At 31.2% G+C, this 15,817-nt stretch overlaps 1 protein-coding gene and 1 pseudogene across 1 annotated transcript in view; one reads left to right on the forward strand and one right to left on the reverse strand.

Moving 5' to 3' along the window:
• LOC106461029 overlaps positions 1 to 4,234 on the forward strand; it is a 54,355-nt pseudogene extending 50,121 nt beyond the window's left edge.
• Positions 4,235 to 11,795: 7,561 nt separating this feature from the next.
• LOC106461031 (signal peptidase complex subunit 1-like) overlaps positions 11,796 to 15,817 on the reverse strand; it is a 5,734-nt gene continuing 1,712 nt past the window's right edge. Inside the window, exons 2-4 of the mRNA XM_013920810.2 lie at positions 14,914 to 14,973; positions 13,121 to 13,207; positions 11,796 to 12,134 (exon numbers count right to left, since the gene is read on the reverse strand). Coding sequence (XP_013776264.1) covers positions 12,027 to 12,134; positions 13,121 to 13,207; positions 14,914 to 14,973 — 255 coding nt within the window. The 3' untranslated portion in view covers positions 11,796 to 12,026. The remainder of the gene's footprint in view (positions 12,135 to 13,120; positions 13,208 to 14,913; positions 14,974 to 15,817) is intronic.

Below are 15,817 nucleotides of genomic sequence, written 5' to 3' on the forward strand. Positions count from 1 at the left end.
AATGTTAATAATAGTGCATGTTTCTCCTGTGATTATTGATATATTCACTGTGAGGTAATCATTGTGTAATAATAATAATGTTAATAATAGTGCATGTTTCTCCTGTGATTATTGATATCTTCACTGTGAGATAATCATTGTGTAATAAAGCTCCATTTACATTAAATTTTCTGTGATTTTGAGTTTGTTATATTTCTAGATGGCATCATCGTGTAACACCATGTCTCTTATTGTTTGAACACACACACTTCTTGACTACCACATGTGATGAAACTGTGAAGTAGCATTTGTGAATGAAATGGATGATGAAACATCTCTCATATCATTGTGAAGTGTTAGATGTACAGAATAAACTAAAACTTTTATAAACCTCCTGGGTGGCTCAACTGTAAGCCTGAGTACTTTATAATGTACTCTAGATTTCAATTTCTGCAGTGAGCATGGTACAGAAAGCTCATTGCTCAACTTTATTTTTAAAACAAACAAAACTGTTTCAATGACTTTTAATTTATATTTCTATATTTGTACAGTATATAAGCAGTAACATTGTGAAGTGTACAGAAGATAAACATTGTTATTACTTTAATAATCCACATGAAGCTAGTGTGCCATAAATCAAACATAAATCTTCTGAATCATAAACATAAAATGTTTTAAACAGAGAAAACCATAAAGAGCATGTATTCAGTCTTATGTGTAAAACTTCTTTTGAACTTATCTAGTTTTTGATCTGTTCATTTACATTCTTGATAAAACAGTGAAGCATTTATTAAGAATAATCTGAATTCTAGAGTTTATCTTCGTAACCCAATGGAACCACCCGACTTGTTAGGACTACCACAAGAACAGATTACTACTCCAAAGCTCTCAGATAGAAATCAAAGTGAGTTTTTTTCTTTCATATTTAAACAAAACCAACAAGTTAGTATGGCAGTTTATTGATGTTACAGTTAAATGTTGACACTAGAGTTCTCTGTGATATATTTTATGAATACCTTGATTCTATAACAGAATTTTGTTAGTATTCTAGAATGTTGATGACAGTTATGGAGTCAGTAATATCAAACTTTTCAAGTAAAGTAGATATCACATCCTTTAATGTAAATGTAGTTCTATTAACATTACTAAATTTACAATTGTGGAAGAAGTAAAAATAAGTTACTATGAATAGATATTTGTGACTTACATAAAAAAAGTTAGAGTAATAATAGTTCTTTATTTTAAATGATAATAAGATTATTGAATTAACACAATGGGCATTACCCATCACTTAAAACACTATCTTCAGAAGTTTGTCATTGGTTTCTAAATAATTAAAAAAAGAATGTTAAAAATCAGGTTAATCTTTATAAGACTGATGTTGCCATTTTAAACCCATTTACATTCTGTGTATCAACTAACCAATATAATTTAAATTTAAAAGTTGATCTTTCTGAACCAGTTGGAAAGCCTTTTTATTTTTTGGTTTAGATATTTGTATTGACAAGACTTTGAGACAATTACGGAACTTCTGTGTGTCCGTCTTCCCTGAATCTTAATATTTCATAAATATTTTTATGCTCTGATGTATAAGTATCATCTCAATGATTCAGTTATTGAAGGATCAGTCTAAACTTAACCTACAGTAGTTTCAAGCCTAATGGGTATTGTGACATGGCTCAGTGTCAGTAGATCTTGAGATGCAAGTTATGTGGATAGTTTATAGGAGATTGAAGTATGCCTTTCCTTACATAAGACATTTTTGTCATCATTCAAATAGATTGTATTGTATTAATAACAGAGTGTGGAGAATCTTAACCTACCTTGGTCATTGTAAAGAAATAATTACTTTTTGCTGCTCTTACAAATATTAATGCATGAATTATACAAGCATGCAATGCTTATATTTATTCTACTGACTATTTTACTGTTAGTTAAGTAAAAATTAATAAAGTTAAGTAAAACTTGTTGAACACTGTTGTGAAAAATATTATTACATAATATATATTACGGCCCAGTAGTTGGACATGTTTGAAATTCTACTTATTTGGTGAGTCAGAGGCCCTGTATACAAAATATTTAGATTATAGCTAATATTCTTACTATAAAGTTTGAAAAAAAAGGGTTATAAGTCTGCAGGATACAAACTCACGTGTTTATGCAGGTTTTAAAGGTCTAACAGCCCCAGAGTCATTTCAGGTTTTATTTGAAAGTAATTCTAATTTATTCTAACTAGAAATGATGGTTACATATTCATCACTTCAGTAATGTTTGAAAAGAAAAGGGGGATTGTCTTAAAATTAGGTCATATTCATGGATTGGTATACAATTTAAAGTGAGCGGAATTGATCTAACCTTAGAAGCAATAGTAAAGTGATTCTTAGGAATATTCACTTTGTTAATTTGAAATTGTTCAACTTCCTAATTCGTAGCTAGTCAAAGTACATTGTGATTTGAAGACTTAGAACACTGTGCTCAGTAATTCATTATCATTGTTATTATTTAAATATCAATCTTTTATAGGACCAGATGGAAATGGATTGAAGCAAAACAACTCTAGGCAATTTGGATATAATAAACTGGAGAATGAAACACTTGAAGAAAATGTCAAAATCAAGTTTACGAAGGAAAAACCCAAGTCTATGAAAAAAACTGTGTTTAGAACATCCAGGGGTAATAAGAAACGTGAAACAACTAAAGAAGTTTTGATTGACCTAAGCGATTCTATTTCTGTTAGGTCTGTTCATACTGTTACTGTAACTAGACCTTCTTCAGAATTACATCGGTGTTCTCACAGTGTGGCATCCCTTGTAGATTCAAACACTTTTTCTGTAGGTAGAGGTATTGATGACTGTGGAATGAATGCAGAACGTAAATCGTCCAAAAGTTCCTTTGATTCTTTTAATTCTTTTGTATCCTCAGCACACAAAACAGGTGAAAACTATTACAATCTTTCACCTAAAAATCCATCTTCATCAAACTCTGGAAGGTACTATTCAGCTGTCCCTACTTTTGAAGAAAATGTTTATGATGCAGGACGATATTATTCCGCTGTTCCTGAAGATTGGGAAAAACTTGTAGTAGGAAAAGACCTTGTGCATAAAAAATCTTGGATGAAAAGTTGCCCTGAATTAAACAAAGATATCAAGGCTAATGAAGTTTCACCCAAGTTTGATAAACGTCCTTCTGTTGTAATTTCTCCAACAAATAAGCAACGTCAAATTGGAAAAACATTAAGCGTTTTAGAAAATAAAATTGGTGAACTCAGCTTTCATTCCTCAGAGAGACAGAAGACTCCTGCTGGGAACAGTGAAAGTAGAATATCTGCCAGGACACATCTTCCACTAGAAATTAAACATGGAAGATCTCAGCTGTTGACCGAACTGGAAAAAAAACTTGGCACATCTGAAATGAATGCCAATTTTTCTGAAAAGAAGAAAACGTTTGATAAAACCAGAAAAAATAATTTGCCTCTTTTACAACCACCACCTTCAATTTCCCGCCAAAACAGAAGATCACCTTTGATTCCCACCCAAGAAAATAATGTCTCAAGTTCTTATCAAGCATCTTGTTCTAATAATTCAAATGGCCAGAAAGGTGTAAATTCTGTACTACTGTCTAACCTGGCTCAAATAGAACCTTTCTTAGTAAATTCTACATGTAGTACATCATCACCAGGAACTGCATTCATCTCACCTGGACAGAAAATTCTCTGTCATTCAGCCCCTGAAGCCAAGTGCCCTGATGTAACAAGAACTGCTTCTGGAAATGAGGAGAGCAGAGAAAGACTTTTATGTTGTCTGACACCAATTGTACTGCAGAAAGTGCAAAATGTGACTGTAGATGAGGCTCGGTCAGCACTTCTTAAAAGTCAAATGGATCACAATACTGCTATTAGGAAGTTACAAGTTGAGCAGCTACTCAGGCTGGGAATCACTTCTCGCTCTCACTGTGAGAAGGCTTTACTAGCTACAAATTGGAACTTGGAACTTGCAGCTTCAAAACTTTTACAGGATGTTCATAATATAAGAACAAATCTGAAATCAGAAACTAACAGTCTACAGTTTTTAAACATTGCTAGAACACGTTCAGAGCAGGAAAACTGACTGCTTCATCACTTATTGATACAGTTCATAATATAAAATCTAGCTAATTTACCAAATGTGACCTGAAACTAGCAGCTTCAACATTGCTAAGCTACATGTAGAGCAGGGATACTAGTAATTCAACACTTATAGGTGACATTCATAATATAGCTAATTCACAAAGTGTGCCCTGAATCTAGCAGTTTCAACATTGCTTGGTTACATTTCAGAGAAGGAAAACTAGTGGCTTCAACATTTCTACATTAGATTTTTATTATAAAAAAATTTGCTAAATCTAGCCTGAAACTAGTAGCATTGACATTGCTAATCCACATTCAGACCAGGAAAACAACTTAAAGCTTCTAAACTTGGTTTATAACAAAACACTAGCTAACGAAAACAAGCTGGCCTGTCACTAGCATCTTCGACCAGGAAAACAATTTCAATGATTCTACATTAGCTAACGAAAACAAGCTGGCCTGACTAGCAGCTTAGACGTTACTAAGTCATATTCAGACTAAGAAAACTTCAACATTTGTAGAATAATTTTAGTGCAGCAAATAAAGCAATTTTTCATCACTGAATACTTCAGAATTAGGTTCAAAGTAGAAAGAGTAGTTAAGGGATTACAGTATCATGCTGATAAAATTACCACTGCTATACTAAAGTTCAACATGCTAGCTAGGACATTTGAAAAAAGACAAGATCAGAGAACATGACCAATTTATTTTTAAATATGTTTTTACAGTAATCAAAAGTCAAGATATTCATATGCATGTTATCAGTTTTTTCATTTTTAGTTATTTTATTTTTGGATGAATTTTACTTCTATTGCTGTGGCACCTGTGATAAACACTTTCTATGTAATATGTTTTTGTTCTTCTGTAAAAAGTACTTTAAATGATTTTAAAAATGCCTAATGTTCCTAAGGACTGAGGTATTTTTGAATTACTTTAGTGCTTGATATGATGTATGCATGTATTCTTTTTAATTATAAAGTTGTTGGAAAAGCTGGAGTTTAAATTAAGAAAGGATGAACTTGATGGGCCCACAAACTTTTATTGATTTTGTAAATGTTTTCTACAGATTTAAAGAATAGTTTGCTACTGCTGTATTTCAGTTCAGAAGGGCTTTAGTTCAAGGTAATTAAAAATAAATAAAGAAAAAAGTATGGTAATTTCAATTTTTGAATCTCCCAGGATTTGAACCCTGGGACTGCTTACATACATACCTGAGCTAAAGGGTTAACTCTCTAGCTATTACTAGTAAGGCACTTTTTAACAACTCAAACTGCCACATTCTTCCCTTCTCTCAAACAACGCTTGTCCTCAGACCTTATCTCAGGCTTATGGTACAGTTATTAGTGTTGGGAACCAGTTTTACTTTGGTGATTTTTTTATAGCTTTCCTGGAATCAGATTAAAACCCAATACCTCTCTGATGCCAGTGAGTAATCTAGCAACATAGCTAAAGGTTAACCTACTAACAGTTTCTAGTAAGGCATTTTCACCAACCACCACAAGTCCATGATATTTATATTAATGCACTGCTCACATAATGAATGGGAAAACTGTCAGAAAACTTTTCTTTTTGAGTAGTATATGTAGTAATGTATGTATATGGGTGTTTTGTTGTTGTTGGGATTAGGATTCTTCTACAATAGGTGTCTGTGACGTGTTGGCGATAAATTAAAAAATAAACGAACAGCACTCACTCCATTTGTTTTCAAAATAATATATATATATTTGGAACTAGTTTAGTAGTTAAAAATATGTACAACAAATTATTTACACTATAGAGATTATAGACATATCATAAACATTATATAGTTTTCTTCTTGTCAAAAGTTCACTTAGATCTATTCAATTGATTTATTATTTCAGTTGACAAGCTGAACTATTTTTCTTTATTACTATCACCAAACTACTACTATTACTATCATAAACGTACTTTATCGTTGAGTTACCACAGCTGTGTCCTATACTTCTAAAATCGTTTACTCCTTTTTCTCTCTTTGTATTTCCGAGAATTGTCTGTTTATTTGTCAGAGTCCAATGAGGCTAGTTCAATTACTTTAGAAATATCTTTGGCAAAATAAACTATTCTTCTCATCTCTTTCAACACTATTTGTCTCACTCTAATATATCAACCATTAGGCCTTTCACTCCTGTGATGATTAACTTTGCTTTAGCCGAATTCCTTCTCGTAACTTTAGTTCTCGTCTGCTCTGTCTGTTTACTTTTCCCGCTCATCTTACACTATTTATATGTTTATTACTTAATTGTCTGCTCGCTATGGCCTCAACATAAAGAAATTTCACACAACATTCAATAATCTATACATCAATGAGTTACAAACGATGTATGACTTACCAAGTTATGTAACTAAACTTGTCATAATGGTTACTTTAAAATAATTGCTTCTCTTTTGTTATGAACAAACTAAACAATCATAAAATATTCACTAACAAAATAAATAAATTAATAATATCTACACTGAACAGTCTTTTATACCATGACAAAAACATTTCAAAGTGAAACATACCTTAAGTTGGGCAGAATTTGATTAATTTACCTACTGAGTATTGCACTTTTAACAGAAGGAACAAAACTATGAAGCTTAGCTAGTAAATGCCAGTCATTTTACTTAATGAAACATGGTTTACAAGTATATCTTAAGTTAGTTAACTTCACTAGTAAAATGGAATAAGTTGGGCTATTTAATTCAGATCGTAAATAGAAACAATTTGTTTTTGTTTAGCTATTAAACCACAAGGGAAAATCACCAAATTGGTTTAATTATCATACTTTTGTCTAGTTACTACCACCAGTATCTCTCCTGTAAATATTTATGTTCCATTTGTTGTGAGCATTCAGAAAAGTGTCTGCCAAGAAAATAATTTATATCCAGGTGTCCTTGTGAATGTATCAAACATCCAAATGATGGATGAAAAACTTGTGATCTGTTTTCTTGTAACCTTTAGAGTATCAGGTTCGAAAAGGAACAGAAATTACGAATTTTAATTATAATAAATAAAAACAAAAGTAATTTATAAAGGAACTAGTGTTATTTATCATACTTTTTTATGTACAGTAACTAAATAAAATGTTTGTATATCATGTTTTGAAATACACACTTACGTACATACATATAGATCAAGGAAGAGAATAAGTGTGCACTTGGGTATTGGTTGCTTCAAAAGTTTTCATTATTATTCTTATAATTATATCTGGTAGTAAGAATTTCAATAAATGCATATATATGTAGGATGGCTCAAAAAAGAATAAATATGGTGATTACACAAATAATAAAAGCATTTATTTAAAGACTAATGATGAAAGTTTATATTTCCGTAATCCCCTTTCACAACACGTTCAATATAGGCACTACATTGACTGATAACAGCCTGCTTTTGGATTGCCATATTGTTCATCGCTTCAGGGAATGTTTGTAGGGGGATGTTCTGAATCTCCTGACTGATATTGTCATTGAGCTCGTTAATAGTCCAAGGCTTGGTATTAGCATAAATTCTGTCTTTTAGATGACCCCATAAAAACAAGTCTAAAGGAGACAAATCAGGTGAATATTGTGGCCATTCCACGTCTTCGTGAAGATAAATGAGTTACTACTAACCAGGTTAACTATTGACAAATGATTTGAGGAATTTTACTTTCCTGAACTATACAAACAGTCTCGGCAAAGAAATGGAGGTATTTACATGAAAACATAGTTCTAGCAGGACAGGGCAACTTCTCATACAGCCAGGGAAACGTGGTGTTACCCTCTTGAAAAATTTCCAGAGCGACTGATTTATTTTTATGAAGAGTGGAATGGCTTCCATATTCACTTGATCTGTCACCTCCAGACATGTTTTTACCTTCTTGAAAAATTTCCAGACTGCCCGATTTATTTTTATGAGGAGGTGGAATGGCTTCCATATTCACCTGATCTGTCACCTCCAGACTTGTTTTTATGGGGTTATCTAAAAGACAGAATTTATGCTGACCCCAAGCCTCAGACTGTTAAAAGAGCTCAATGACAATATCTGCCAGGATATTCGGAACATCCTCCTACAAATATTCCTGAAGTGACGAACAATATGGCAATCCAAATGCAGGCTGTTATTGGTCAATGTGGAGCCTATGTTGAACATGTGTTGTGAAAGAGGATTATGGAAACACAAACTTTCGTCATTAGTCTTTAAATAAATGCTTTTATTATTTGGTAATCACCAGATTTATACTTCTTTGGGACACATTAAAATGTATAAATGTTTTGAGACACCCCATATCTATACATTCATTCAATGACTTTCTTCCTATTGAAGTATACATACTTTTTAAATATGTACATTTAACATATACAGCTTACACGCCATTCCAGCTGTTCTTTATAAATGTTTTATTTATTTTTCAGTACTGTAAAACATTTAGAAAAAACTTTTATTTCACGAAAAGATTACATTTACTGTGTTCCTCAAAGTGAGATGGATCTGTACATATACTGTTTTCTCTTGTCCAGATGTCCTGTATTTACTTCAATTATATACGAGCCAGATTGAACTGGTTTGTTGTATTTTATCTATAATTTAAAGTACACGGAGGCTGTTATTATGAAATTCTCTTGAAGTCTGTTGAATTGATGGATTTCATTTCCTGTTTATTACCTCCTAGTCCACTGGAAAATATTTTATCTGATGTAAACATGTGTTTATACAAGTATGGTTGCACTGGTGCAAAATTATCAGTAGCAATATACAATATAGCAGAAAAAACTAAGAAAGTACAATAAAACCAATAGATACAACTTCCTTTTGTTCATGTTATACAGGCGTTGTTTAGTTTACACAATTTGGGCCAAAACGTATGGTTAGCTGTAGAGTCTACCATTTGGATGTTATTGTACATCCTTTGGCAGGACAGAATATATGGCCAATGAATATACATAATGTTATAAATAGGCATGAAGGCTATGCTATATATGGAGACAAGAATGTGCTTTGACAAGTTAAACTTAACAATCTATTGTTAAACAGTTTAATATTCAATGAAAGTTTCCACGTCTTCTTTAATGATGTTTTTTTCATGATTTGTATTGAAAGATTTGGAATAATTTGATCAGGTTTGATATTTTTGTCATTCCTGTGAACTATTCTGGCCAGTGATTAACCACAAGAAGCCAGTCCATTGAACATTAAGCTTGCACGTCACAGACCTATTCTGGAATCTCCCGGCTCATTTTTCTTACTCCCAATATTCCGTGTGTTGTTATTGACATTTCACTTACAGTTCTAGGTGAGTATTTTTCACACATGTTAATATTAATTTTATGCAAATAGAACATATTTAAAGAGAAACAATATTTGGTTGCTCCAAATCCAGCTTTTTGAAAACAAAACTTTGAGCATATTAGATGAATGAAAAATAATTGGTCTGTAAGGTAGTGCGTACGAACTATACCAAATTCCTTAAATTCAAAAACAATTTGAATGATATACCCCTTGTACATGGGCACTAATGTTACCTCTAATCTTTTCAATACATGTGTGGAATGAATTTTCTCATGTGCACGAGTATCAAGGCAATGTGCACTACCAGGTTGTTGTTTTTTTGGGGGAGGGGGTATTTTTACACCATCAACTCTATTGAACCATTAGGCCACTTTGCAATGCTACCAGTTGGTTATTTGGGCTTTAGATCTGTTGACTGCCAGGGGCATTAAAGCTGTCAACGTGTTGAAACTCCTCACCATTACTGAGAATGTGCGCAGCATTTGATTAGTTGTGCAGCTTGGAGGGAACCCTGATGGGCACCAACATTCTGTTAGATTTCTTTCAAAGCTGCTCAAATATTTCAGTTTTGTGTAGAGGATTACGGGAATTAGTAGGTTATGCCTACATTTTTCTAGCTTATAGTATAATTTTGAGTATTTTAATTAATTAAATGCTTTCTTTTTTAATTTACAAAAGTTATGCATTTATCTTGCATGTTGTTAAAAACATTAATAAGAAAGAAGAGGTTATTGTTTCGTAATGAACTCCATTAATGTTTATTTTGCGTTTTTGTTAAATATATTTTGCTTCGTGTTTGAACAATCTATTTAAATGTTTTTACAGGAAAAAAAAGTACTACTTACAATGCTTTTAATGGAATAAGAAGAAATTTGTGTTTCTTGATGATTTTTACTTTCCATTAGCTGAATCCATCTAAGAAAATATTGTTGTCTTGTTCATAACTTTAACTTCTAATATGTTGAAAAAAAAAACTGTCTGAAAACTGCACAATACAAAAATCTAGAGATGTCATTCAACTTGATGTTGATTTTTGAATTCTTATGGTGTTTAAGTTAAATTACACAACCACAACATTACTAGATAAAGATTTCATTGATGATGGAATATTTCCAAGTTAAGCTGAAATGGATAGATTTTTGGAAAACTAGTAATAATAATAAAATTAATAGAAACCACCAATTTTGACATAACCTACTTTACAGTTTTACGATATATTTTTCTGAACAATGTATACTAGTATTTCTTAGAACATTGTAGCTTTAGTGAAATACATAAAGGGTTAAAATATTTCTAAAAGTTTTGTTGACAGATGCAAAGCTGTACAGTGGGTTATCTGCATGGATCAAACCCCAGTTTTTAGTTCACAAAATTAGTGGGCTTAAATTTCTTTAGAAAGTTGTTGTGCTGTGCGTACAACTGTTTTGCTAAATATTTGATAAAGTTCGAACAAACAGGAAGTTTCCAAGAGAAAAGTATTATTTTAAGAGTGATCCCAACTAAACATAAAACTGTCATCTGGATTAGTTAGTACTGTAATGGAGAAAGAGAAAGCTTTGCTGAAGAAGTCGAACATCTTGATATAGGATTAATTTTCAGTTACCCTAGAAACACTGAAGTTTTAAGAACTATACTGGTTCCTTCATCAAATATACCATAATAAACATATTGTTTCAACTGTACATTAGAAAAATTATTCTTACACGTTATGATGAAATGTGAACTTCTGTAGAAAAATAACTTGTGAAAATGGTTTGTATTTCAATAAAGAAGAGCAAATGATTTTGTATTTTTCTGTAGTTATGAAAACCTTTACACTAGTGTTGGTGTATGTGGAAAGCATCTGTAATAAACTACTACTTATGTTTACTTTTTTTGTAACATGATGGGCAATCTGTGCCTTGCTCAACAAAAGTATTGAAATACTGATTTTAGTGTCATAAATCTGCAGCCTTTCCACAAGGAAGGAAGGGTTCTCCATGTTTAAGTTTCTAATAAATTGCAAACAATTTACTCCATACTATTGACTAATTATCTTGAACAAAGGATTTTATAAAATTACTATTTATTTGTTGCATGACTACGATTAGAAAATTTTCTGCAAATAGAAAACATAACATTGGTATGAATCAATCGATCATGGTGTCCTCACCAATTCTGAGTGTCGCTGGCTATGATTCTCCATTCTTTACTGCCTGCACCAACTTTCCTAATTCAAGCTTCTCATCTTCAATCCATTTTCCAATATCATTGAGCCAAGCAAGTCTGTATCTGCTCCAAACTCTTTTTTTTCCTTTGATTTTACCCATCAGAATATATATATACACGCTTGATTTTTAGGCAAAATGTAGCAAAAGCTACTCATACTTACTTAGAACATATGGAGAACTAATTTCAAAACTGTAAAATACATTAATTATACTTATTACTAACGGAAAAAGATTACATTTCTGTAGATCATTTATTTCTCTGCTTAAATAAGATGTACATGTTTTTACTTGTATTACTATTTTAATGTGTCCTACAAGACCAATAGTAAACCAATAACACATCAAGTTTAATTACTGTTTTTGCTGTTTTACAACTGAAATTATTTCATAAGGAATACAGTTTTCTTAACCAAGAAAATCACGGAATGCACAGGCATAAACGGAGTGAATTTCTAACACAGCTTTATTTAGTCTTCTTCTTTGATTTCTGAGTACTTTCAACGTTCTCAATCTGAGGTTTCTGCCAAGGTAAAGGTTCTCGTCGATACATGGGCCAAGGTGGCAATGTCAGCTAATATGTATAGAGGATAAAGGAAACTTGTATAAATCCAACTTTAAAAGAATAAAAAAATAAATAACAGAAATATGTTGTCAAAAAGTTAATGTTAAAATATTTGTGGTTAATAATTATGGGTACATGAGTAATTATTTAAGATCAATTAAAAATGTAAATCAGTAGTCACAATGTTCTGTCATAATCGTAACAAAACACCACTGAGCATGGCTTCACAATGTTCTGTCATAATTGTAACAAAACACCACTGAGCACGCTTCACAGTGTTCTGTCATAATCGTAACAAAACACCACTGAGCATGGCTTCACAATGTTCTGTCATAATCGTAACAAAACAGTAATGTGTTAAAAGTTTTTATACATATTTACTCAAACTTTCATAATTTCCCTACTTGTATCAGATCATGAAAGTTTTACACAATTATAAAAAAATGTTGATTATTTTTTATTTAAATAGATAAGCTTTTTAACACATTTTGATTATCTATGGTTTTAAAATATGATGCAATAAACATCAGATTACTTAGCATATGGTAAAATTGTAATTTAAAATGTTCAAATCTATTACAGTACAGTATCACTCCATATTGATAACAAATGTCCAATTGTTTTTTATTCTAGAAATCTGATAACCCTAGGCATGACTAATTTAAAATAGTGTTATTTATTACTGTTCCTAACACTACTAACAACTCATGCTAACTTTAAGGCAACCTGGATTTAAATTCTGATATTGAATGCCACAAGTAACCTGCCTACAAAAAAACCTGTAAAAGATTTATGAATAATTATCTACAGCTTAAATGTAAAATCAATAAAATGATTTTTTTACTTTTAAAACAACATGTAAAAAACAAAAACAGGCTATTCGATTGGGTCCATATTTCTTAATTATGTTTAAAATTGTATCTTTTATAAACCTGTGCTGTTTCACTCTGAAAACATTGGCATACTTAATTTTTTAAATCAAATAATTAACTTACCAAGCAAGATAAGACAAATCCTGCACCCAGAATGTATACAGTGTAAGAAAACTGCTGGTAAATGTATCCCCCGATAAACCCTACAATCTGAAATAATAATAATATACATCTTTTGTTGAAATGCACACATTATGACACAAAATATTTGGAAGAATATTATTTCATGGTAAAAATACTAGTCAATATTCCAGTAACATCCCTTAAATTTGTAAAGTCGTGAGTTGACAAGAAGAATACAAAACATAAACTATGCATATTATGTCTCAAACTTTCACAATAACAATTTTTAAGTACATCAAAGTACCTCAAGCAAGTACAAAATTTTGCAATATCGGAAGAGAATGTTACGAAGTGATATGACGAACTTCATACCGAGATGTCACTCGGTGCTCTAAGAATAATGTACTAGAAGTCAAGTCCTAACTTTTTCTAAACCTTACATATGAACTGTATTTCATTTATTATGCACCATGACAATTTACCTTAACAATCAGCTTACTATAATGGACATAGTGTGTATGTCAGTATCTATGTATATAACCAAAACTCCTGCACCATCTATTGAATGCCACCACATACAAAAATCCATAAAAAATTTCACATTTTGGATATTCAAGATTCAGACAATTAGAAAAATAACTGTGGTATGTGCAACAACCATTTCTTTATAATAGAACACAATTTTAGATAAAGGTACTCTCCTCACAACAAGAACATGACTTTCACTAGGACTGTATGCGACGGTTTGATTATATCTTTATTGATTTAATTTTTAAATGTAGTACTATGAGACTGGTGTTTTTAAAAAAACTTTTAATGTATAGAAATATTACAGTTTATATCAGTAAAATTAATGAAAAGGTTTAGCTCTGTACATTGAATTGTTTTGGTGTAATGAGTTGAGTATGACTAAAGAGCACAATCCTGACACTTTTCCTGTGCTGTACTTTCCAGAAAAAAAAATATATATAAAAAAATACCTTTTTAGAAAATGTTCACTTTTTCTAAATTTTTTTTCAATGAGGTATGAATACTACAATTAGTAATTACTAGCACAAACAGCCACCTATAGGCAGCATTTCTGCTTGTATTTTACAACATAAAGTTTAATTATTTCAGTGCATGTGGTCTGTCTAATTTAAGAACTTTGATGTACCTGTGAAAACAGTTCTGAAATTTAATGCACCAGTAATTATACTTATCAACGAATGTGTAGTTTCCACTCTTGATAACCTCCAGTGACACAAATAAAACATTTGATATATTCTTTTAATGTGCTACAACTATTATGTATAAAAAAAATAGTGTGTGCGCGTGTATACAATTTGTGATAGTAAACATTTTCCTATATCTTAATTAATGTATCTAATTATCAGTATTTTCTACCTAACTTTTCCACATCAAAAAAATTGAATTTAATTAATAATAATAATAAAACAACTTAACAGAATATCTCACTTATTTCAAAACTTATCAGTTCTATATGAAAACCAAAAGTTTACCTGAAATGCTATTACACAGTAATAACAACCAAATGTAGAGAAGAAATTTATATTGAAAGTTAATGAATCAATAATGTTTTTTTAAGCCTACTAAAGTCACCTTAAAGCATAATACTTTATGTAATAGGTCTGAAGTTTTCAAACAATGAAAACTATTTCTACACTAACACACTCTTATTTACAGCACTACACAACAGCTGTACAACCATGATAAGGTTACAAACTAAAAGATATCATTATATAGATTATCCAAGAGTTTCAATTAATAGGTAATACAAACAATAACCTTACACCAAATACTAAAATGATGGTCTGAAATATCTTCTCTGCTCTACGTTGACCATCAAAGTCCTGAAAAAAATTTTACAAACTTTAGCACATAACTCCATATCAAAAACTGTGTTCATACATACATACACACACACACACAATACAGAACTTAAGTAATAAAAACTTAACAAGCAACTTAACAGAATATCTCTCACTTATTCCAAAACTTATCAGTTCTATATGAAAAACCAAAAGTTTACATGAAATGCTATTACACAGTAATAACAACAACCAATAAAATAAAATGAAAGAAAAACTGACATATAATTGAATCAATCCCAATTTATTTCAATCACTAACCATAATTTGATTGGCTACAACAACATTTCCATATTTAGCTAAAAAAATAATAATCAGGTACAAAATGAACACTTTTTATTTGTTTTTTTCAAATATGATAAATGTAAAAAATTGTGATGCAATAAATACAGGGGGAGATTAAACAATTGGGAATCAATGTCACACATTGTGTAGGTGTATCATAAGTACTGTATGCAACCATAAGCTATATCATCATCAAAATTGGAAAGACAAACAGTAATAAAGTTTTAGTGTGTATCAACTTCATTCATATCATATTTGGAAAGTATCACAATTTAAGTAAACATGCATTTCACATTATGTTTTAGGGCAACATGGGACTTATTGGTTCATCTTGGCTGTTCCATCCTCTAAACTAAACTATTAATATTTTTTTTTTTAAATCTTGAGGCCAGCCCTTATCATTCATATACTTCTCAAGCTTTCTCTTAAACTCACAACATCCAAAGGCAACCCATTCCAAAGGCCAATCACCCTGTTAGAAAAAGAAAACTGTCTTAGCTGAAAATTGCTCCCATCTTACCAAAATTTATATTTGTGTCCC

Source organism: Limulus polyphemus, unplaced genomic scaffold, assembly GCF_000517525.1.
Source record: "Limulus polyphemus unplaced genomic scaffold, Limulus_polyphemus-2.1.2 Scaffold883, whole genome shotgun sequence".
In the NCBI taxonomy this organism is placed as follows: Eukaryota; Metazoa; Arthropoda; class Merostomata; order Xiphosura; family Limulidae; genus Limulus; species Limulus polyphemus.